The sequence below is a fragment of the Agelaius phoeniceus genome, chromosome 4 (assembly GCF_051311805.1).
Source record: "Agelaius phoeniceus isolate bAgePho1 chromosome 4, bAgePho1.hap1, whole genome shotgun sequence".
Taxonomy (NCBI): Eukaryota; Metazoa; Chordata; class Aves; order Passeriformes; family Icteridae; genus Agelaius; species Agelaius phoeniceus.
In genome coordinates this window covers 65,108,578-65,132,188 of record NC_135268.1, presented here as the reverse complement: position 1 = coordinate 65,132,188, position 23,611 = coordinate 65,108,578, and the positions used below count along the sequence as shown (strand labels likewise).

Sequence of the window (23,611 nt, the reverse complement as noted above, 5' to 3'; positions counted from 1 at the left end):
TCAGGCTTGGTGCTGTGACCACTTCCCTGGGAAGCCTGTTCCATTACAAAAACCACCAAAATGAATAGGAAGTGGTATGAAACTAAACCTCTTGAAACAATGTACTTTTGTTAATGCTGTTCCTTGTTTAGCTTTGTATTGAGCCATCAGTGGCTATCTCTGAGTGTTTCCTTAGGGTGGATCAGCCGTACTCAGTTTGAAGAGACTTGGGCTACTTTGCTTGGTGTGCTCGTAACTCAGCCCATTGTAATGGACCAGGAGGAGAACCAGCAAGAGGTAATGATGTATTCATTGTGTTTTTAAAGGAAATTTTACTTAAACCAAGAAAAGTGTTTCTATTCATAAAACTGCAAAGCAGAAAAGAAGTAACTAACACTAAGGAATTTTTTCTATTTTGTATTTCCTTTTTCTCATGCCCTAGTGAGATCAGACACATCCATCTTCTGGCTTAGAGCCTCTGCAAGCATGCAAATAGTGAGGAAAAAAATTAATGAAGCTCTTTCAGCTCTTTATTAGTACATTACTCAACACAGTTTTTGGGGTTTTTTTGTAAGATTCTTGACTAGAAGTTAATTGACCTGAAGATGCATGTTCATGTGTCTTGCTCCCACTTGTAGACTGTATATTGGATATCTGGGCTTCTAGCTTAGGTAAATGTTGAAAATTCAGTGGAGAGCATTTGGGGATCAGAGCTGAAGAAATTTAGAGCAGAATTTGTGTCTAATTTATATACCAAAATATATGGATTTATATACCAATTCCTGTACCAAATATTTCTGTCCAAAGAACAGCAACAAAATGGGGCTGGGGCTGAGGGAGCTGAGGGTGTTTAGTCTCAGGAAGAGGAGGCTCAGGGGGATCCTCATCACTCTCCACAACTACCTGAAAGGAGGATGTAGCCAGGTGGGGATTGATCTTGTCTGCCATCTCTCAACTGAACTCCTTAAGTTGCACCAGGGGATGTTCAGATTGGCTATTAGGAAAAGAATTTGCACTGAAAGTGGGATTAGGCATTGGAATAAGTTTTCCAGGGAGGTGGTGGAGTCACTGTCTTTGTAAGTGGGGGTCTGGATATGGCACTGAGGGACATGGTCTAAGGGTGATTATGGTGGTACTGGATTCATGATTGTACTGGATGGTCTTGGAAGGTCTCTTCCAACCTTGATGATTCTGTGAAAATTCAATATAAGAGTGAACTTGGCTATCATGAAGGAGATTTTCCCTCTTCAACTGTCTTAACCTGTTAGCAAACTGATTTTACTGGGTTCTAGTTCTTTGGCCTGAAAGGATATTTCCCTAGGCTTGTTCATGGCCCTGATGGTAGGTGCAGAGCCCAAAGCAGTTTGAAGAGTTCAGAGGACAGACTGTGGATCCTGAGTAGCAGACAAAGGAGTTTGCTGCCCTTGCTTCCTAGGTGTCAGCCTGCAAAAAGGAATAGGAAATCATCATCCCTCTTCCCTGGGTTAGCATTTTCTGTTTGTTATACAGGCTTGGACACCTTGACTGCCTTCTGCAGAATGGCCATGTTGGGTCAGACTTAGGGCAATCTAGCCTTTGCTTGTTCCTTATTTGTCATGTAGAGAGTACTTGTGGAACAAGAATAATATTGCTCCCTTGCTTTCCAAGGCAGACTAGTAGGTTCAAAATTGCAAATATTTTAAGTGCTGTTGTAAATTTCAGTATGTTAATATCTTCTGAAATAAAAATAACATTTTTTGAAAGTTGAACATTAGTTACCATCTTACATCTTCTAACAAGGATCAGATGCTTTTGTGGTTTGATGCTTTGTTTCAACAAGTAACTAATGGGTAGTTGCAAAGAAAGAGGCTAAACACTTTTTAAAAAGTTCTGAAATGGATATCTTGAGATTTTAATGCTGTTGGGACAAGAGAAGGGTGCATGCAGAGTGACTGATGAGAGGAAGGATGTGTTGCTGCTGCAGTCAGTGCTTTGTGTGCATTGTTTATGTCACATGGATTTCAGGATGGGAAGAAGAGCAGGTGTCAGGCTTATTAATGGTAATTTAGTGAAACCTGACAAACTGATATTCAGAGCTTTTGGGATTTTTTTTTTTAACAATTCAAATTACAGTGAGTTCATTTTACAGGAAGATACAGAGAGGACCCAGATCAATGTTCTGGCAGTGCAAGCCATAACCTCCCTGGTGCTGAGTGCAATGACCATCCCTGTTGCAGGCAATCCTGCAGTCAGCTGCTTGGAGCAGCAGCCTCGCAACAAAGCTTTGAAAGCTCTGGACACAAGGTATTTGTTTTCATTTGTTTTCAAATGCATAGAACTTGTGGTTAATACATAATGATGACAGTTGCTTAGTCTAGTTGTAGGAAAAAGATGTGCAGATTGTATTTTCTAAGTAAGAGTATATATGGATGGATTTATTTACATACAAGTTGCATGGATTTAGCATTGTGAACCTGCTGACTTAAAAGATTATCTGAAAAAGATACCATCTTAATAAAATCTAGTAAACAGTGTGCAGAACATATTTTTCAGCATTTTTATTTCCCTGATACTGAAAATAAGCATAGACACACAACATTACAGTGTGAGCCAGACTTGCACAAAACTTTTAAAGGAAGAATCTGCTAAAATTATTTCTCTTGGGCTTTTAGGTTTGGGAGGAAGCTAAGTGTTATCAGGGGAATTGTTGAACAGGAAATCCAGGCAATGGTGTCTAAGAGAGATAATATTGCTACTCATCACTTATACCAAGCTTGGGACCCTGTTCCATCACTTTCTCCTGCTACTACAGGTAAGGGCTTGTTTGTGGGGGAGAAGGGGAGAGTGAATTTCTTTCACATTTAAAATGTGGGAAAGGTACTCTCAGAAAAAATTTGAAATCCAGTTTGTGGGAAATGAAGCCATTTTCACATGTGCTTTATTTTGCACTTTTTAAAAATTCACCCTGTGTTTCATTACAGGTGCTCTTATCAGCCATGAAAAACTCTTACTGCAGATCAATACTGAACGAGAAATAGGAGATATGGATTATAAATTGGGACAGGTTTGTTAAAAGCTCAGCTTTAAACTTGATTTTCATTACATTTCCTCCAGTTCTGAAAAATTAGTTAAGAAGTATTGCTTGACATCAAATAGAAACTAAAAGCTCTGAGTGATGCAGGGTAGGTCCTAACTGGGTGTCTCCTCAGCTAGAGGCTGTGTGTTGCCTGTCATTTAAATGAAAATATATTTGGCTTCTAAGATTCTTCTAGGTTGACTACTGGGGAGTTGAATGCACTTCTTTGCTATTTGTTTTTCTCTTGTGTGTGTTGCAAGGTCTCTATCCACTCCATATGGTTAGGAAATAATATCACTCCACTGAGAGAAGAAGAGTGGGGTGAGGATGAAGAAGATGAGAACGATGTACCTGCTCCTTCCTCACCACCTACCTCTCCTATCAACACTAGGTATCTTTTTTTTTCAGCTTCTCACTTTTGAATCATAGATAAGGTTTTATTTCTTCATGTTGAGTTCAGTAAGCTGAGTTTATAAATTGGATGCTGTTAAATAACTGTATTTATTGTATTATTTCATATCAAGCATTTTAGCAGGGTTTAAGAATAGCTATTTTAACACTTGTTTGCTGTTCCTTGCAGGAAACACCGGGCTGGTGTAGATATCCACTCTTGTTCTCAGTTCTTGCTTGAGCTGTACAGTCAGTGGATATTGCCATCCAACCCCAGCAAGAGAACACCAGTGATTCTGATCAGTGAAGTGGTGCGATCAGTAAGTCTCAACTGGCATTCAGAGTCATAACTGGGCATATGCTATAAGTGTTCAAAACTAAGTAACATTTATAATGCATCTTTTAATATATGGAACATACAGAATTTTCTTGGCACTGCTATTCTGTGGGCAGTACAGAAGCATAACTTGGACAACTACAGCATTAGACTGATTTAAGCTATATAAGCATCCAAATTTCATATTCTGCTGCTACATTACAAATACTTTCTTGCTACTTAGTGGCAGTTTATATTTTACTTGACTGCTTGCTAAAGCAAGATTTTCTTATCCTATCCCTTTGTAAAAAAATGAAGATGGAACAACAATGTATTTGAGAATTAAGTTGATTATTAAGTGTAGAAGCAAAACTAAAGAACACAGGTGTGGAATGTGTCTTGACAGCCATTATTTACTATCATTCTTATGACTTAAAGTGAAGCTATCCTTGCAAGAGAAGTACGTGTTGTATATTTTGGGATGGTTTAGTACATTGTAAATAGCAATGTTCATGTCCCAGAGTTACTTACTATAGTGGCTTTGATTTTGTGAACTTTTTGGTAAAAAGGACTTCTTGGAGGTCATTATTATTGGAGATGAATGGTGGAATTAATTTTGGAAAACAATAGTAATAGTTATTTCAGACCCTTGAGTAAATGTTTACACATTTAATAGATCAATTGAGGAATCTTTTGCTCACAATTTTAACAGAAGGGAGAGTCAATTTTTGGCTGTCTGCTAATGGGAATTTTTATATATTCAATTTTAATTTCTGTACAGCTTCTGGCAGTGTCAGACTTATTTACAGAAAGGAATCAGTTTGAGATGATGTACACAACACTGACAGAGTTGAGAAAGGTGCATCCCTCAGAAGATGAGATTCTTGTACAGTATTTGATACCAGCTACTTGTAAAGCTGCTGCTGTTCTTGGAATGGTAAGAAATTCTCAGAAAGTTTACTGCAAATTCATGAGTGTTTAGGTTAACTCAGCTTCTGCTGCAAAACCTGGTATACTTGTGGTTGTACATATACTTGGTATACTGGTGGTTTGTCTCTAAGAACATCCTTAGTTGATCTGCATGGCTGTAAGAAGCAATAGGATATTTATTCTGGGCTTTCAGAGTTTGCAAACATTATCTCCAATTGCCCTTTATTCAAACAGAAAGGTTGCTTGATTTGATATTTTTTTGAGGTTTGAGCATAATTTACTGTGCTTTTTGGTTTGTTGTATTGAGTTCAGTGTTGCCTTTGCCCTGGACTCTTCATTTGTTACATTTCAGGCCAGAAATAAGGATTTAGAGAACAGCTTTTGCTAGATTTGTATTCCTGGGGAATGGCTGTAATCTCATGGGAGGCTGGGACAGTGCATGTGATGAAAATATAATCTCAGATAGTCAGGTATCCCTTTTCTTTCCCTCACTCTTCCCTCCACTGCATCATTTTGTCTTGAGATGTGTAGACCAGGAGTACTTTCCAGTGAACATTTCAGAGTGGAGTTATTTAGGAAAAACATTACAAATCATTTTGGAAGGAGTTAGCACTTCTAGAAACTGAGACGAATATAAAGCTATATGGGTAATAGTGGTAAAAGAAATTCTGAAAGGCTTTTAGGGTAGGGCTTTCAGTAGCTATTGCAGCAGCAACTCTGCAAGGGAAGGCTGGGAAGATGATGGCAAACATACAGAAACAGTTTTAGAGATCAGCTTATTTTGACTAGGCTGTCATTTCCCACTCAGTGAGCTAATAACACCTTCTTATAAGCAAACAGCTGAATATAACAGCTTGGTGGGACTTAAAAACAAGAAGCTGGTTCCATCAAGAGTTGCTTGTTGTTCTGTGCTCAGCTATATAGAAAAGTTGCTTAAAAAGAGCAACTAGAGAGCAGACACTGTCTCAAACTGGCCTGTATCTTAGACACTTCATGAGTAAAGGGACAAGGTAAAGCAAGTAATTTCTACTAATTACTTAGATAGTAAGGAGATGACTTTCCAGAACTAAAATTCAAAATAGATTTTGTACATTCCAGTAAGTTGTGGTATTTGGTAACAGGGAGTGAAGTATCTGATACCAGCTTGACCTTGAATACTGAACATAAAGTTGTGGAATCACTTAGGTTGGAAAAGAGCCTTGAGATCATTGAGTCCAACCATTGACCTAACTAAACCATTTCCCTAAGGATGGAGCCTAAGGAGGCTCAGGGCGGGGCTTATGACTCAACAAGTTCCTGAAAGATTATAGCAAAGTAAGGGTCAGTCTCTTCTCTCAGGTGACAGGACAAGAGGAAATGGCTTCAGGTTGTGCCAGAGGAGGTTTGGGTTGGCTGTTAGGAAGAACTTCTTCACTGGAAGGGTGGTTAAGCATTGGAATGGGCTGCCCAGGGAAGTGGTAGAGTCACCATCCCTGCAGGTGTTCCAGAAATGACTGGACATGGCACTCAGAGCTGTGGTTTAGTTGATGGTGGTCAGCTTGGTCAAAGGCTGGACTCCATGATCCTGGAGGGCTTTTCCAGCCTTAATGATTCTGTGAAGTACAGGGTGACAGTCACTGCCCTGGCCCTGCTGGCCACAGCACTGCTGATCCAGGCCAGCTGCCATTGGCCTTCTTGGCCACCTGGGCACACCTGGCTCATGTTCAGCCACTCTCACCCAGCACCCCCAGGTCCTTTTCCACGGGGCCCTTTCCAGGCCCTCTGCCCCAGCCTGTGGCACTGCAGGGGTTGTTGTGGTCCAGGGGCAGGACCCAGCACTTGGCCTTGTTGAACCTCAGAGCCTTGGGCCCACTGATCCAGCCTGTCCAGATCCCTTTGCAGAGTCTCCCTCACTTCCAGCAGATCAACACTCCTGCCCAGCTGAACGTACACTGAATTCCCTCATCCAGATCACAGAATTGGTGGAGGGAAAGATGTGCAGGTGTGAGTACCAGTGGTCTTGGAGAATAATAAATGAATGCTCTTCCCAGGGAAGTGGTAGAATCACCATCTCTGGATGTGTTTAAAAAAAGACTGGACATGGCACTTGGTGCTATAGTCTAGTTGAGGTGTTAGGGCATAGGTTGGACTTGATTTTAGAGGTCTCTTCCAATCTCATTATTCTGTGATTCTGTGAATGGAATGATGTGCCATGAGTTGAGTAGACAGATAGTAGATGGCAGAGTATAGTTGTCTGGTGCCAGTCTGTTTCAGATGGAAGCATCCTTTGTGCTTACTTGGAAGACCACAAAATTTCAATCATTCAAGTCCTGTATTCTTAATAGCTCGTACTATTTACTGAACTAATCCTTATCTTATTTGGATTTTTTAAATTTTAAATCATGACATAACTTTGTACAAATAAAACAAAGTAGCATCAATTTCCTAGTTAATCTGCAACTGATCTCTTGTGTGATTGTATTAGTCTTGTTACATTTATTCAAAGTACTTTAAGCCAGGCTCTGTTTTGTTCCCTATTTTCTGCTCTTTAATTTGTTCCAAGTATTTCTGAATGACAGGACTTGCCAGTATTTGAACCAGTGTTGATTTCTAATGAGTGCTCTTGTTGGGTGTATTAGGATAAGGCTGTGGCTGAACCAGTGAGTCGACTGCTGGAATCAACCCTGAGGAGCACCCACATGCCAAGTCGGATTGGAGCCCTGCATGGAATCCTTTATATCCTTGAGTGTGACTTGCTGGATGAAACAGCAAAGCAGCTCATTCCAATTATCAGCGAGTATCTGCTCTCCAATTTGAGAGGAGTAGCACAGTAAGACTCTTCTCCCTTTCCCCCTGGCTCCAAACTGTTGCATGTTTATGTCTGAACAAAAGGGCTCTCTGTTGTTGGCAGTTGCCAGTACATTTTATAGCAGGCTGTTGTATCAAGCAGGTTTTGGCATTTTCGTTGAAAATATCATCCAATTTTAGGTTTAATTTACAGAGTGAAATGGTATTTGAGGATGAGAAAACTGTTTGATAGTACAGGCTTTCATGTCTTTGGTAAACTGTTACTTAAACCTCATTTTTCTGTCATTTTCATAATAATCAATGTTCTCTTATGGCACCTCAGCAATACTTTCTGTGATTTTAAAAAGGGTTTAGTTTTCATGTTCAAAAATACTTTGAATTTCTAGAAATTGTTTATAGTGTCTGTTTGTGACCTAAACAACTTTGGTGTGACCACTAGTGTTTTTGCTCATTTGCAGTTGTGTGAATATCCATAACCAAGAGCACATTTTGGTCATGTGTGCAGCTGCTTTCTATTTGATTGAGAATTACCCACTTGATGTAGGGCCTGAATTCTCTGCAGGAATTATACAGGTATGTTGTGATGCCTGCAGTGAGATGTGGTTGTGTAACCTGAGACCACTACATTACTGTCTTTAACACTTGCATACTGAGGTGTGGGCATGCTTTTGGGTTGAGTTTCATCAGTTTTTGTTAATACCTGATGCTGTTCCATGCTGTTGTGGTGTGGTGCTAGAAGATGACCTAAATCAACCTCAAAACCAAGTAGGTGGTGTTTTTTTGCTTTATTTCAGATGTGTGGAGTCATGGTGTCTGGAAGTGATGAATCAACACCATCCATTATTTATCACTGTGTCCTGAGAGGATTGGAGCGACTCCTCCTTTCAGAGCAGCTTTCCAGGCTGGACAGTGAGTCCCTGGTTAAGCTGAGTGTTGACAGGGTGAATGTGCAGAGCCCCCACAGAGCAATGGCAGCCCTGGGATTGATGCTGACTTGCATGTACACAGGTATTCACTTTCTTTATATTTCTCATGTGCTGGGAGACTGGCTTGCCAACAGTGCTAATTTTCTTAATTTATTTTTGTTACCAAGAGTAAAAGCAGTGTATTTTAACATCCACAGTGAACTTGTAACAAATTATTTTGGTTTAGGAAAGGAAAAAATCAGCCCCAGCCGTATCCCAGATGCAAATCCTGGTGCTCCTGACAGTGAATCTGTGATTGTTGCTATGGAACGAGTATCTGTCCTTTTTGATAGGTAAGAGGACAAAATGTGTAAATGGGGCTCTGGGAGGGAAAGGATTGTGTTTGCCACTGCTTGGTCACTTCTCTATTTGACAGTTCTTACAGTTTAATTAATGATGTTTCTCTACTTACTGTTGCTTAAAAGTTACACTCCTGGTATACACAGTAACACTGATGGAATTGCTGAAGGCAGCACAAATGTGCAGGAATGTAAATGAAAACCAGACATGTCCAAACTGATACAGTGTGTTGCACAAACTATAATGCTTCATAAATGTATTTCCAGCTCCCTTCAGGTCAAACTCTTAAGTGCTTTTCAGGATGTCTTCTACATAATCAAGGATATAAATCCAGTTTACAGGAAATAATCTTTCTAACTGCCCTAAGAGTTTAAAACTTTTTCCCCCCTTCCCTCCTCACAAGAGTTGCTCTTTCTGAGGCTGTTAAGTAATTGCAGTGGAAGGATACAGTAAAACTGCTGTATTCACATGGAACTCATTAATGGGAACATTTCAAAACCCCTGTTTTGATCTGACAATCTCAAGCTGTCTTAAGTGAGTATAGCATGTTAGATTTTGTGTAGTAGTTTGTGGGTAATGGTTTACATTTTTTAAAGTGTTCAGTGGTTTTTCCATAAAACTGGAGGAGGGTTTCACTTCTGTACTTGGTGAGAACAGAACTAGAGCAGTGCTTGAGTGTTTTTGAATATATCACTCTGAAGAGCTAGCAAAACAAATGTGACTACTACAAGCAAAAAATAACTTTTGCAGGGAAGAATCAAATGATGGTAACTTGATCTTGATACATCAACAGATGCTGCCTTTATTAGAAAGATTTTCCAATTAGTGTTACTTAAACGAAGTTGTCTGTAGGTTGGAGTATCTTCTCCCCACTTTATAAAGCAATACAGCTTGCTTTTCTCATTTGATATATTGGTCATTCTGAACTTGAATAAAAAATGCCAAGATGTTATGAATGAAAACTAGTGTTCTGTTTATACATGGTCTTTTCTCTGGTAACTAGGAGGAGTGATCTCCCTGTCCTTTTTTGTTCTTGTTTAGTTTTTTCAGCATTCCTGTTGGTAAGTCTCATCTCTGATACAATTCCAGACCTTTAAAAAAATGTGATTATTCAAAAAAAGAAAAGGGGAGAGTGTGGGGTAAAGAGACACCTGTAACAGCTTCTGACAGCTTTGAGAGACCTCTCTGGGTAGTCTGTTATTAAGATTACATGAAGATTTGGATTCATCAGTGCTGAGAACTTGCCTACTCAGAGATGAAAGTAAAATGTTCTTTCCATTGCCAATTAAATTGGAAAAGAACAAGATATGTGTTGACATTCAATCATAATGTATTTAATTTTTTATTATTTTCAGGATCAGGAAGGGATTTCCCTTTGAAGCTCGAGTAGTGGCTCGGATTCTTCCGCAGTTCCTTGATGATTTTTTCCCCCCACAAGATGTAATGAACAAAGTCATTGGGGAATTTCTGTCCAATCAGCAGCCATACCCACAATTCATGGCAACAGTAGTTTATAAGGTACTATTGATACATTTATTTTTCTTAAATGTTTCAGAAAATTTCTAAATAATTGACAGCTCAGCTGAAGGGCCATATACCACTTTTGTTAATTAGATCTAAAAAACCTGCCATGATTGAGGTGTCCTGCTGTGAGCTTTGCCTTCCAGGTAGCATCAGGGACTAGAATTGCCAAATCTCACAGCAAGACAGTCCAGTCACTGATAATGAGAAATAAAGAGAAAGTTAGTGGTTGTGATCCTGGTGCTCAGATTCTAGATCTGAGAGAGCCATCACCTTGTGAGCCTAACAGGCAAGCCCCTGTGGCTTCAGCTGGGCCTCTGGGCTTTTGGCTCTTCAGCACCTGCTGGACTTTGCATCACTGGAGAGTGCATGTGCCCAGCACATGTGATCTATAAAAAACAGAGACACCACACAAGTTGCATATTTCTATGTGATTACTTCAGTTTGGCCCATTTGCCATGAGTCCAGTTCACTAATGAGTCCAGTTCACTAATTCATTAGAGTTGTCCCCCAGGAACCCAGTTTGTGACCCTCAGAGCTTTGTAGCCTTTACAAGAGAAACTGAACTTTTTCCCATATCCATCCACCCTGTCTTTATTCCTGTGTACAATATTTTGCAGGTGTTCCAGACACTGCATAGCACTGGACAATCTTCCATGGTCCGTGACTGGGTGATGCTCTCTCTCTCCAATTTCACACAAAGAACACCTGTGGCAATGGCAATGTGGAGTCTTTCCTGTTTTTTTGTCAGTGCTTCCACCAGTCAATGGATTTCAGCAATGTATCCTAAAAAGATGGAATGTGTGCCATTTCTGGGCAATTATAGTGTAAAGCCTTAAAGGATAAGAGTACAAGTGTAAGACACAAAAAAGGCAGTTTTACTGCAGATAGTAATAGTGTATATTGCTTTGTGCCATTGGTACCTCAGGTTTGTAGGGAAAAAAGAGAACATCTAAACAGATGGTGAGAACAAAGTTATCTAAAACTACTGCTTTAAGATCAGTTCCTTTTATGCAGGATGATTGGGAAAGTCCTTCCTTTGAAAGACTTTTTAAAAGTTTCATCAAGATAGTATTGCTGTGACCTTTAAAAGCTTTGCTCTGTGTTCCTTCTGCAAGATAAAATATATTGAAGAAAATGTAAGAAGCCAACATACTCAAAATCAAGAGAATTATCCTCTACATCCAAACTGTATTTTGCAGTTATCACCCTGGCTGTGCACTGCAGTAATAGTGGGCTTTGGCAATGGAATTGCATTGGCCAAATAAATTGGAACAGACTTATTCCAATTTATCTATATATCTAACTTTATATATATATATATGGTATTAGTGCTGGATTTATTTAAAAACAAATAAACCCCCTGAAACAAACAGAAAATAACTAGTGCATCTTGTGTGCAGACAAAAAAAATGGCCATTTGTCATGTTTGAGACATCCTAATGAGTCCCAACCTCAGCAGTGCTCTTTGGCCTTCAGCAGTTGCTGATTGCATCGTTTGCTCCAATGGATAAAGAAAACTACTGCTAGCTTGAAATTAATTTCTGAGGATAAGAAATTGTGTGATGTTAAGGAAGAAATAGGATTTATGTAATAGCAGTTAATTACCAGATTGCAGCATTTGCACTTGAACGTTGTTGGTGAACTTAAGAATAAGCTGTTTTAATGGAGAACAGAGTTTAAACTGCTAAACCAAAAGAGAGGCAATGTCTGTCATTTTATGACCTTAACTTGTGTTTCAGTCTTCCACATATTATCAGCAGAATGGGGAAATCAGAGCAGGTGGATGTTAACATCTTCTGTTTGGTGGCCATAGACTTCTACCGGCACCAGATCGATGAGGAGTTGGATCGGAGAGCCTTCCAGTCGGTGTTTGAGGTGGTGGCATCTCCAGGAACCCCATACCACCGCCTCCTGATCTGTTTGCAAAATGTCCACAAGGTCACAGCATGCTGAACATCCTGATGTGTAGTGGAACTGCATGACTAGTGTTGGAATATGAGTTATGAGGAATGCAAGATGAAGAAAATACCTGGGGTTGCATTTGTGCTAAATACGGACCTGTCGGTTTTCCTTCCAGCATGCATGGACAAGTGCTCTGCAGCACTGGAAATCACCTGAGAGTCAAGTGTAGTTGTTGTTGACACCAAACACCTCTAAGTGGAATGAAGTATGTCAGTGTTTTTCAAGTGATGGTGGGGACTAAAGAAGCCACACATCCAAGCTGTAAAATATGAGCTAGTACCACATGCAAGGTATTTGGTATTCCTGTTCTTCCCAATATGCAGCTGAAGCCACTGTGGTGCAGCAGTGAAGCACTGACAGACTGTTATTGCAACGTGCAGTCATTAGCCAACTTCATCGTTTTATGTACCTGTATATACTGTTGTGTAGTACAAAATAGAATTGGTTTCCTAATGTCTCTCCCAAACCAGGAAAAGAGAAAATGGCTTTTATGATTTACACTTCCAGCATGTAATTTCTCTCTGGATTTTCTGATATCCAGTGGTGTATGTGTTGGTGATACCAGAGATATAGTGCACATACGTAACCACACCTTTTTCTTTTTTCTTCTCAGGATTTCAAATTTGAGTACAGTATATCAGTGAAAGAAATTTTAACTTAAATATTTCTATATTATGTACAGTATGTAAAATTGTAAGATGTGTGGTGCATGAGCTGTGCTGTAATTGGAGATGAACAAAAGCCATGCTACTGAATGTCTTGACATCTGTATTGTCCTCATTTTTTTTCCTCATTCTTGAATTCATGTTCCTTTTGGAAATCCATCTTAATGTACAGATTACATCTTGTTTTGCATCTCACTTTTTCTTAAAGTGCTTTAAAACTGGAATATGTTGATTAATTTGTCTTGAGAAACTGTACTAAGGAGGCATTCTTGTGATCCACTTTACTGTAGCTTCTTTGTAATTCCTTAATTTTGAGACATAATGGTAAGAAAGAGGACTAGTCACTCTGGATCAAACTTGAGATACTTAAGAAACTGCTCTTATTTGCTGCACAGCATTTTAAGAGACAAAATGGTGCAAGCTCCCCAGTAGTCAACAACCATTTGACCTTTCCTAACTGAGACCATGGAGTCACCTGGACCACTCTCATGTGAACAAGTATGAGGTAGCAGTAGAGAATCAGAAGGCTGCTGTGGTCTACTCTGGGACTGGCTAAAGTGTTAGATTACACAACCTCTTTTATTACCTGTTGTATCCATAATGCTTTAGACACAAACACAAATATCCATGAATTCCAGGACACTACACAGGGCCAGATTTAGCTTTTACTCACCACCCAGGGAATGCCATTGATTCCTAAGCTTTACATGAGGAAATCTAGCACAGCATTTGTCTTTAGTTGTATTTAAGTCTTTCATGATAGAGAAATGATACCTTGGTTCTCAGTCAGATCCTACATTCAACCTCTCTTCATTTTCTTATCACACCTTTTGGTGACACTTGGAAAAATGAGATAGTGTTGTCAGGAGGAGCATGTACTGTATGTATTTCTGTATATAATGTATATGTTGAAATTATACACATGTGACAACATTTAATGTATACAGATGTGTATATTTGTATTTATTAAACCCATGTATTTAAACTAATTCCAATCTAGACCAAAAATTGTTGCTTCTGCCCTTAAATTGATTACAAAGGAATTGTCCACTGGTGTCGCTTCCTTTTAGAAACTGGTAGAGGAAATTGGTAGTATGGGCAGTAGAAACAACTGTAGATGTTGCTGTATTGAGCTCTCTACAGGTCTTATTATCTAGAGCAATTATTTCTGTCCTAAGTTGGGTTACTCTTCTTCCTTGGGCCACAGCACTGTGGTGATTTTTAAAAGAAACTGAACAGGGTTTCAGAAAAAGGTTTAATAAAATAGATACTGTTTGAAAGTTTTTGAGTTATATTGGAAATTATCTTAATTCTGATAAAAGTCTAATTCCAGGCAGTGAGATATAATGCCCTGTGTTTGCATTAAGGGGTAGTATAGATCACTCTTCCCTTTTGTAATCACCAATAATCGTTTTGTACTGTAAACCCACACACCAGTCAGTTTTTGTATGATATATAGTTTAAGTGAAGATATTTTTGTAAGCTATTTTCCAGAATTTAAAAATAGATTTTAATATATTTTTTAAGCATCAGGTTAGTCAAATTCTCACCATATAACAGTATATGTTGTGTTATGAAACTGTTAAATTCTTCATAATTTTAAGCTCCTCATGATTAACACAGACCAGCTGATTACTTTACCTTGGGATCACAGGAGCTAGACCCTTTCTGAAACTTTCCAAACCAGCTTGGGACTTGCTATAGAATCTTTCAGGCCAGTGAAGAAATACATTGAATTAAGCAGTCAGCACAGCTGGGTTAAAACATTATAGATGTGACAGACTCCCATTCCTCAGCTGCCTCTTGCCAGCCTTAGAGCAAGTATTTGCATTACCTGTCTCAAGACAAGCTCTAGAGCTGATGCACTCCCTTCTAACCTCACACAGATTCACTGGTAGTAACTTCATCTGTTTTAACCTCTCCTGGAGATTGTTGTAGTGTCTGTACCTCCTGTAATGTGTCCCAAGTGTCTGAAGAAGGGCACCTCCTCTTGGGAAATCCTCTGTGACCTGAAGGAGCTGGAGCTTAAGGGTCTTCCTAGTGTGGGAGCACACTGCAGCAGGGCTTCAGTTCAGACATTTCACTGCAGCACAGCTTCCTCTCTTCTTCCTGGACATTCTTTCCACACCCTCATTTCTTTGGGAATGAAATCAGAATCACTCCTGTCTGCTTTTAGTGACACGAGCCGCAAGGTGTGCCATGGGGGTAGTAACAGCAGAACAGTGGCCATTAAGGGATTCTGATGTTGCATTTAAAGGAAATAAAAATACTGCTTGTCCTTTGAGACTGACTCTATGCAAGATTTTATTTCACAGAGTGTTTTTAACTTGCTGTAAACAGAAAGCTAATTCTGAAAATCAGGCTGTTCATTTTTTCATTGAGATCAGGGTAGAAATGTGTTTGGTCTTTAGACATACATTTGTTGTCCTGGCTAAACAAAGCAGACAGCATCTTTAATCTGCTTTGCAGTAAAAGTGGCTTCTTAAAAGCCTTACAAGATGAGAGGTGTGGCATGACTGGGAGCATACTTGAGACAGATTAATATTTAAAACTTCAGTTACAATTCAGTTGTCAAAGAAACTGCATTACTAAATCTATAATGTGGCCCTCCCCTAAGAACATTGTATGCCAGCCAACTTGTTACAAATAGCTTTTGGACCAGCTACCCACTGACCCATTAAATAAAGTTTGCTTTGTGTTTCATTTCAGCCTACCCCCTCCCTTGTGCTGAGTGCAAGAGTGAGGAGTTGTAAACAACAACTTATTGTAAACCTGTTCTTATTTGTGGGGTTCAAAGTATTTTCTTTACTATTTATGTTGTTTTCCAGTTGCAATTGAATGGGAGTTTATTTAAATCTTCTCTGAAGTGTATACTCAGATGCCATTTCTTGCCTAAAGCACCTAGTAAATGACTGTGTGTTACTTTTGCTTTGGTAGGAATGCCTTCTTAGCACCAAGACATTGCTTGTTTTCAACACCAGCAGCATTCCGAAAGCACTGAGCGAACAGATCTTGGTCACATGAAGGGAGGAACAAGTGGAACCTTTTAAAAGTTATTTTAAAAGTAATCTGTTGATATCTAGTAGCTTTGCCTTAAGAGCATTCTGTCTTGCCATTCTCCTTTTTCAGTGGCTGTTAACTCTATAGCAAATAAGGAGGTTGTGTCAAAAGCACTGCAAAGACAGTTCTCCAAGGGCAGCACACCTGGTTTGTCTTAGGGTTTTGTGGAGCTGTCAGGGCTGGGCATTTATGCTTCCATAATATAAGAAATTTTAGGGTATAATGAGCAATAAATAATAGCAATAAGCAGTTTAATTAAATTCAGTCATTCAGGATCTTACCCGGTCATTGAAAGGGATGGGAGAAGATGGGCAACTAATTGAGTACATTTATGGTGTAAATCAGATTTTTTCCATGTACAATCTCAACTAAACTTTCTGCTAAAGGTAGAAATCTACTGAGGGACAATGGTAGGTGCTTTGCTCTTAAAACAGTTTTGGTTATAAGGACACAATTGCTGAAAGTTACAAGAGGACAAAATACTTTGCTAGTTTTTAAGTAGTTTAAATGTTTTAAAGTGAAAACAAGCTGCTGTAAAAACTAGAGTAAGCAATGTAGCAAAATTTGGGGGAAATTAATGATGTCAATTTAACCTAATACAGAGATTTTGGGTGAACTCATTGTGCATGCTACCTAAGTATCCATTTAAAAATCTTGAGAATCCCACAGTCATACCCAGGAGAGCTTCTACGGTGTATCTTGATAAAGTTTTTAGCTGCATTCAGGTAACTGGGTATAAATGCTGCAGAGCATTTGTGAAGCATGTGCTGCTTTAGTCATGTGCATTTTGTGTGAGCTTCTCATTGCCATCAGTCCGTGTGTACACACCATCCAGTTGGATAAACTTGACAAGGATAAGGTAACGCACCCTGTGGTGGGATACAGTGTGAGGGCAATGATGGGCAAAAGCTTGGAGCCCCAACCTGAAAAGCAATTGTACTCAAGGGAAAAGAAAAGCATATAATTTTAGATGTATGTTTAAGTTTAAAAAAAAAATGCTGAAAATACTGCACATTGAAACTAAAAGAGAAAATAAAATGCAACTATTACTGTAAGTGATTTTTCTCTGGTTATTTAAAAAGAAGGGCTTGATGCATTTTACTAGAGTTTTTCCCCAGTATCTCCTCTTTTCAGCAACTATCAAATACTGAGTATTATTAAGATTTGCAAGAATACTTGAACTTTCTGCAAATGTAGCTATGCTGCAAAATCACAGTGCTGTTTGCAATTAAGCAAGAGCTATCACGGCTGAGCTTTTAATTGTATCTAACAGTCATGCTTGCCAAAACTTCTCTGGGATTCTAGATGAGATCAGAAAAGGCAAAATTCAAGTGTACAGCTGTATTTGTGAATGAGAGTGTATTTATCCACAGCAGTCCTGGGGAGGGATAATGTTACACAGGAGAAGAAATGGTTTAACTTGCTGAAGCTTGGTTTTCCAGCTGTTGGGCTTGCATCTTAAAAGAAATTTCTGGGTGGTCCTGCTGCTGAACACTGGAGGATCTCTTGCAGTACTCAACGGCTCACAGACATCTTGTTTTGATTAACTTTGCAGCACTTGGCTGTTCCCTGGAAACTCTGGCATAAAGTTTGAAGTAGTAGCTTAATGTAGAAAGCACGTGCTGGTTTTGTCCTGAGTCAAGGTAACTTCTTTTCCATCTCGTTGCTGCCTGGCGGTGTTGGTGGCGGCTGATCGGCCGCTGTGTCACCTCTGAGTGCAGCCCTGGAGCTGAGGGACAGAGCTGTGCTGGGGTAAGTGCCTTTGTCTGCAGAGCTGGACATGCATTGGAGTCATAAACTCTTCATCTTTTTGTCACTCAGAGAAGAAAAGACATTTAATTTCTGGAGGTATTACCCCTAAAGATGAATTGCCAGGCACAGGCAGATGAAGCATTGCACTTTGTAGACTAGCACTTTTTAATTTGCTAGAACTTTTTTGCTTTCCCCACTGCCTTTCCTGCCCTGTATAGGTATTGTGCTTTTTTTCCTACTTTTTTAGGCAGTGCAGCTGTAAAGAGTATTGCAGCCATCATTTGGGAATTGGCAGGGCTCCACCCCAGTTACAAGACAAAAGGCTTTGATTGCCTGTAGAATTAAACATAATTACACCATAAGTTTTGCATAACTGTTTGAAGAGATGAAAAGATTTGTAACTTGTAGGTTTGTTAAAAACTTGGAAGTAGGAACATGAAAAAGTTCATACAGTTTATATAGAATGTTATCTTTGGAGTGAGCCAAGCCTTCTGCTCTTCTATTGCAGCCATAATTCCACCTTAATTTTGTTTCTGATCTTTCCCATGGTGTACACATCCAAATATGGCAGAACAGTCCCTTACCCCAGGTGCTATTTTCTTATCCTTCGAGCTGCAAACGTCATGGGTAGATTTTGATCAAGTGCAACCTTATTGTTTTATCTCATTATTTACATTTTGGAGTTCTTTCAGCCAGGCTGCAGTGTTTGGGCTCCAAGCAAAATGCATCCCTGAGGGCTGGGTTTGACCATGCACCAGATGCCCACAGAGCTGTGAGCCAGATTAAGTCAGACCATTTAAATACAAGGTTTTTGCTAATCTAGCTCATCTTGGATTCTATGCACTGTAAAACTTCAAGTCAGTGTTGAAATAACATTTCCAAATTAGAATCTTAGTCTTTCCACCCCTTTCTTCCCCTGAGGAAGAGGCACTGAATGTGTTTCCATCCCTGTCTTGCTGTTAAATGGCTCTAGGATTGAAGCATCTGTCTTGTCCAATGGAAAGGCAAGTGTAAAGCTTGCTCACTTAACTTTTCTTGGTGTGCCTTGTTAATGTTGACATTTCAAATATCATCTTTGGCATTTGATTTAACATCTCTGAAAATAACACAATTCATTGTTTAACTTTTATTTCAGGCAAGTTTGGGCAGATACTCTTAATTACACTTTGTTCATAGTAATTTTTCTTTGCCTTCTTAACTGCCTCTAACTACCACTGTTTTAAATGAACACTGGATGCTGCAGATCTGGGAGGTATTTTTAAGTGCTTTCCAGGCTTCTGATCCTTCCATCTCTTGGTAATGTGGCTTAAGCTCATTCCTTCTCCTCCTGTCTTCTTTTCTCTGCCTTGGCTGCCAGAGTAAATATTTCACCTGTTGAATGCTTTAAAATAAAAGTTGTATGTCATCAATAGATTGGTATGTGACTAACAGGATAAGGCTGAGTGATCCAAAGTACCTGGAGTTTATTAATTAATTGGGAGTCCTGAAGAAGTGAACCTTTAGAAGAGGACCAAATAAACCTGCAAATTTTTGCTACCTAATGTAACAATCTAAGAATATTGTTCAGATGTTTATCAGTACCAAAATCAAATGCTTTCACAAATGTTTCAACCTGTACTTTTGCTGCTTTACTGCTTTTGTGGTTGTCCTGGGGATGGCTCTATCTGTGCTTACTGAAGCAACATATTTATGTACTGCAGTTATTTAAATGTGAGCTTGTGGATAATACCTGTTCCCATTGCAGAGTGATCTGATAATATTACCCAAAAAAAGTGAGAAATGTGATCTGGGACACTTGCAGGCAGCACTGACAGTAACAGTGAAAGGACCTGCTGCTTCAGAAAACATTATCTGGGACCAAGTTACATTCCCAGTGGTGAACAGAGGCTTGCATTATGCTGACAGGTTAATTTTCCAGCTCTCCCACTGGCCTGCTGTGGGGTTGGAGACTATCCCTGTGTGGGAAAGATGCAGCAAACCTGGTCTGATTCCAGTTGAGTTGTCTCAGATGACAGGATTAAGCAAATCTATGCTTCTTAGATCCATAAACATCCCAACTGCACATTGTACCTTTGAAAAGAGCGATGAGTCCAGGGGTGATGAAGGAGCATTGTAAGGAGTCACGTTGAGTTCTCGTGTTACACTTGCAAAGATTCCTGCCCCGTGGGCACTGGGAGAGGATGAGGTGCTCAGTTTATTGCAGTCAGACTTAGAGTGCCCAAAGTTCTTTTGTGTTTCTGCTGAGGGGTTAAATATCATCAAAAGTGCTTATTAATTATTAACTTAACTTAGAGAGGTCTGCCTCTCCTTTGTCTGTGCTGCTTTTGTTCTCAGTTTGACTGCATTAACTCTGGATGAAATATAAATGCCAGTCCCAAACTAACAATGATTAAACTGTATTATTCTGTGCAGCTTAATTACATGAAAAAAAAATCAGGACAGGAGATCAAATTTATTATTTCATGTGTACTCAGTCATGTTTTATTGGCTATAAAATTTCATGTAGACAGGATAACTTTAGAAATTGACTAGCACAAAGAAGATTTTAGCCCTAAATTACATATTTTGAAGAGATTTTTCAAAGCCTGTCATGAGATGGGCATTCATTCAGAAGAAAATAATGAAAAGTTAACTTTTTAGCAGGGCCCAAAAAGGGGTAGTGATGAGGGTTGTCTGACATATGTTTATTCCCTTGTGTTTTTCTGCTTTAAAGCTCCAGGATGTGATGCAAGAAGAAAGGATAGGATTTGTGCAGCCTGGTGTGTGCTTTTTGTGAGTAAAGGACCTTTTGTCTGCTGAGGGCCAGTTATGGACAGAGAAAAGTATCCATGTTTGTTTAAAAAAAATTCCCAACCACCCACAGTTACATGGTTCATTGCATTGCAGGTCGTCACTTTTTCTCTGTGAAAATATATGATATATCATCACCTGGCTATGTCATATATAACATATCACAATCCAGGCAGTTTGTGGACCTTGAAGAGGTCTCCTTGGAGACCAAACAGCTGTGGTGCACCCAAGGACAGAGAAGCATTTATGACACTTGTAAGGACATTGCAGGACAGAGCCAGGATGGTTCCTCCTGGGAAAGGGAGGCTTCATGTAATGTGATTGCAAAATTCAGCCCAGGGACCAAGGGATGGTAAGAAACAGCATCTTCTCATTCCTCACCTTCAATGGCTTTGTCCCCTTCACCATGTTATGCCTGAAAATGTTGAAGGTTCCTGTTATTAAAGGTGTGAGAGCATTTTTGATGTTGCTCCCAGCTTTTGTGTTGAGCTTTCTCTCGCACTGTGGGTGTTTACAGAGCAGCAAGGGAAAGAAGCTCTTTTTCAGTAAGCTGTGGTAGTGAGTTTATTGAGTTAGGAGTGAGTCTTGGGTCTGCAAAGAGACAGGAGCAGCTGTTGCAAAGTTGTTTATTGCATGAATACATCAGCCTTGAAGGCAAAGGGTTCAGAGTATTGAAGTCTGTGCTAAAAGCTTTTGGCATAGAGTCCTGATGTCCCCAGCAGAAGCAGAAGCTACTGCCACCTTCTTTGCACCCCAATATTGGGGGATTTTATTCCTAAATCATCCGATCAGCTAAAACCACAATTCTAAAACATTCTTCCTACACCCCTCTGAGCTTAATTCTAATGTGTGAAAGTAGTGTCAGTTCTTACACAAAATTTACCCATGTAGTTCTGTCTGTTCACACGAGTAGTTCTCTCTGTCTATCTAGAAATGTAAGCAACGTTCTGCTGTGTTTTCATTATGTCTGGAGCTAAGTTATTTCTGTGAAAGATATCACTACTGAACTTTAAACTAGACTTTAGGGCTTTTTACCAGCCAACACAGTCTCTTAAGGCACTTAGGATATATTTCTATTTACTTAAAACTAAAACTTACACTCTTTAATATATTATTATTTTGTATTAATATATTATATTATTAATATGTGCTTTAATATATTTCAGTTTCTCTGAAGGTTCCAATTCAATCCCTGCATTCCTTTCTCTCTCTGAGGGACTCAGAGAGGCTTTTATTTCATGCATTCCAACATAAGTTGAAAGAAGGTTGCAGAACTTGAAACTGCTTCTAGTAGTGTTCTTTTTCCTTCGACTTAGACCTTGAGTGTTCCTTTATATTTGATTATGAAAAGAATAAATACTTAATTTTTTCTTTGAACTACAATTTTCCCTGTAAATTACTATTCCAGAGTCAGCCAGAACTGTCTTTCTTCTTTTTATACAGGTGCCTTTCATCCACTTGAGGAAAGCAAATGTGCTTTTTTTTCTTCTCCTGAAAATCAAAAATACTAAAAGTTTTTCTCCTTTTTCTAGTTACAGTTGCATCTCCTCATATTGCTGCATTTTTCTCTAGTGAGAGTCTGATGATTTGAATTTTCACAGGTATTATTCTTGCCTTATTTGGTTTCTTGATCACATTCCAGGAAGTTTCTTCTTTGAAAAGGTGTTACTTTTAAGTTACACAATTTTGATGTACCAGTGCTCATTGGAACATTAAGGCTTATCAGGCACATGTGGTGGTGTTCATGGGGTCCCAGGACGAGGGAAGAGATGAGAATCTTGACTCCATGTTTCAGAAGGCTGATTTATTATTTTATGATATATATTATATTAAAAGAAAATGATATATTAAAACTATACTAAAAAATAGAGAAAGGATTTCATCAGAAGGCTAGCAAGGAAAAGAATGGAATGATAATAAAATCTTGTGACTGACCAGAGAGTCAGAGACAGCTGGACTGTGATTGGCCATTAATTAAAACCAACCAACATGGACCAATCAAAATGCACCTGTTTCATTCCACAGCAGCAGATAATCATTGTTTACATTTCATTTCTGAGGCCTCTCAGCTTCTCAGGAGAAAAATCCTGGCAAAGGGATTTTTCAGAAAATCTCATGGCATCAGGCACTGGTTTCCCAGATCCCCCTGCTGGGGGACAGAAGTGATGCTTGTTTCCAGTCCTCAGGAACCTCCTTTGGTGGCCACAGCCTGAGTGACATCAGCCAGGTTCCTCAGCCCCATGGGTGCATCCCACACCATCCTGTGCATGCCTCTCTTGTCTAAACGTTCCCCAGTTTCATTCTCCCCCACTGAGGATGAGCCTTCGTGGCCCCAGACCTTCCCATGGGTGGAACTGGGATTCCTGGAATCCTCCACCAGATCTGGTGCTCCTGGACATGAGCTTTGGTTTTCATTTTCCTTTCCAAAACATGCTTTAATTATGCTTTCAGTACTGAAGAAGAATGCTGAAGCCTTTGTCCCCCAGCCCAGCAGAGTGCAGGCACAGCCCCCAGCCCCTGCGGGTCTGCTCCACGCTGGGCTCCTGCCAGCTGCCTTTGAGGGACAGCCTGCCAGGGACTCTTGGTGACAGATTAAAACCTGAATTCACAGCCAGGTGCTGAAGTGGCCTCTTCCTGAGGTAAAGGCTTTTGTAGCTTTTCCAGTTCACTTTGAGCACTCCTGCCTTTCCCGCTCGCACGGTTTAGCTCTGACTTTCTTCTCCTTATCTGTCACTAGAGAGTAATTGCCCCTTTCATAGGGACCTTGCTTTAACCTTGAACAGCAGTTCCCGTGGCACCTGATGTGCATTATGAACTATATATACTGATGAAAGAGTGAGGTACAGTCCTAATGTCTTCCTTGATGTTTGCTTTTTAAATCTGTTTCAAGGAGCCCTTTCAGATGGGACATGAAAGCTCCCACATTATTATAAAATTCCCTATGAAATATTTTTGTTTTGAAAAAAGGCATTTAGAATAGTAGGGTAAAAGCATAGTCTTATCAGGCTGAAGCTGCAATATCCAAGCTGTTTCCAGTTGCTCTTATCTGTCCTTTCATCTGGTTCTAAACATGAAATGGGGATTTCATTATTAAATGCACACAGAGCCTTTCATTCTGGGGAATACTCCTGTACAC

The 23,611-nt window shown here is 39.6% G+C and overlaps 1 protein-coding gene across 2 annotated transcripts in view; it reads left to right on the top strand.

The window, feature by feature from the left end:
- HTT (huntingtin) overlaps positions 1–16,988 on the top strand; it is an 81,519-nt gene extending 64,531 nt beyond the window's left edge. For both annotated transcript variants that reach the window (XM_077177775.1, XM_054632472.2), the window contains 14 exons: positions 176–276; positions 2,108–2,262; positions 2,631–2,770; positions 2,940–3,022; positions 3,295–3,425; positions 3,615–3,744; positions 4,522–4,677; positions 7,289–7,479; positions 7,916–8,030; positions 8,252–8,465; positions 8,610–8,715; positions 10,078–10,240; positions 10,864–11,024; positions 11,986–16,988. In XM_077177775.1, the coding sequence (XP_077033890.1) occupies positions 176–276; positions 2,108–2,262; positions 2,631–2,770; positions 2,940–3,022; positions 3,295–3,425; positions 3,615–3,744; positions 4,522–4,677; positions 7,289–7,479; positions 7,916–8,030; positions 8,252–8,465; positions 8,610–8,715; positions 10,078–10,240; positions 10,864–11,024; positions 11,986–12,199 (2,060 nt within the window). In that variant the 3' untranslated portion in view covers positions 12,200–16,988. The remainder of the gene's footprint in view (positions 1–175; positions 277–2,107; positions 2,263–2,630; positions 2,771–2,939; positions 3,023–3,294; positions 3,426–3,614; positions 3,745–4,521; positions 4,678–7,288; positions 7,480–7,915; positions 8,031–8,251; positions 8,466–8,609; positions 8,716–10,077; positions 10,241–10,863; positions 11,025–11,985) is intronic.
- The last annotated feature ends 6,623 nt before the right edge of the window (positions 16,989–23,611 follow it).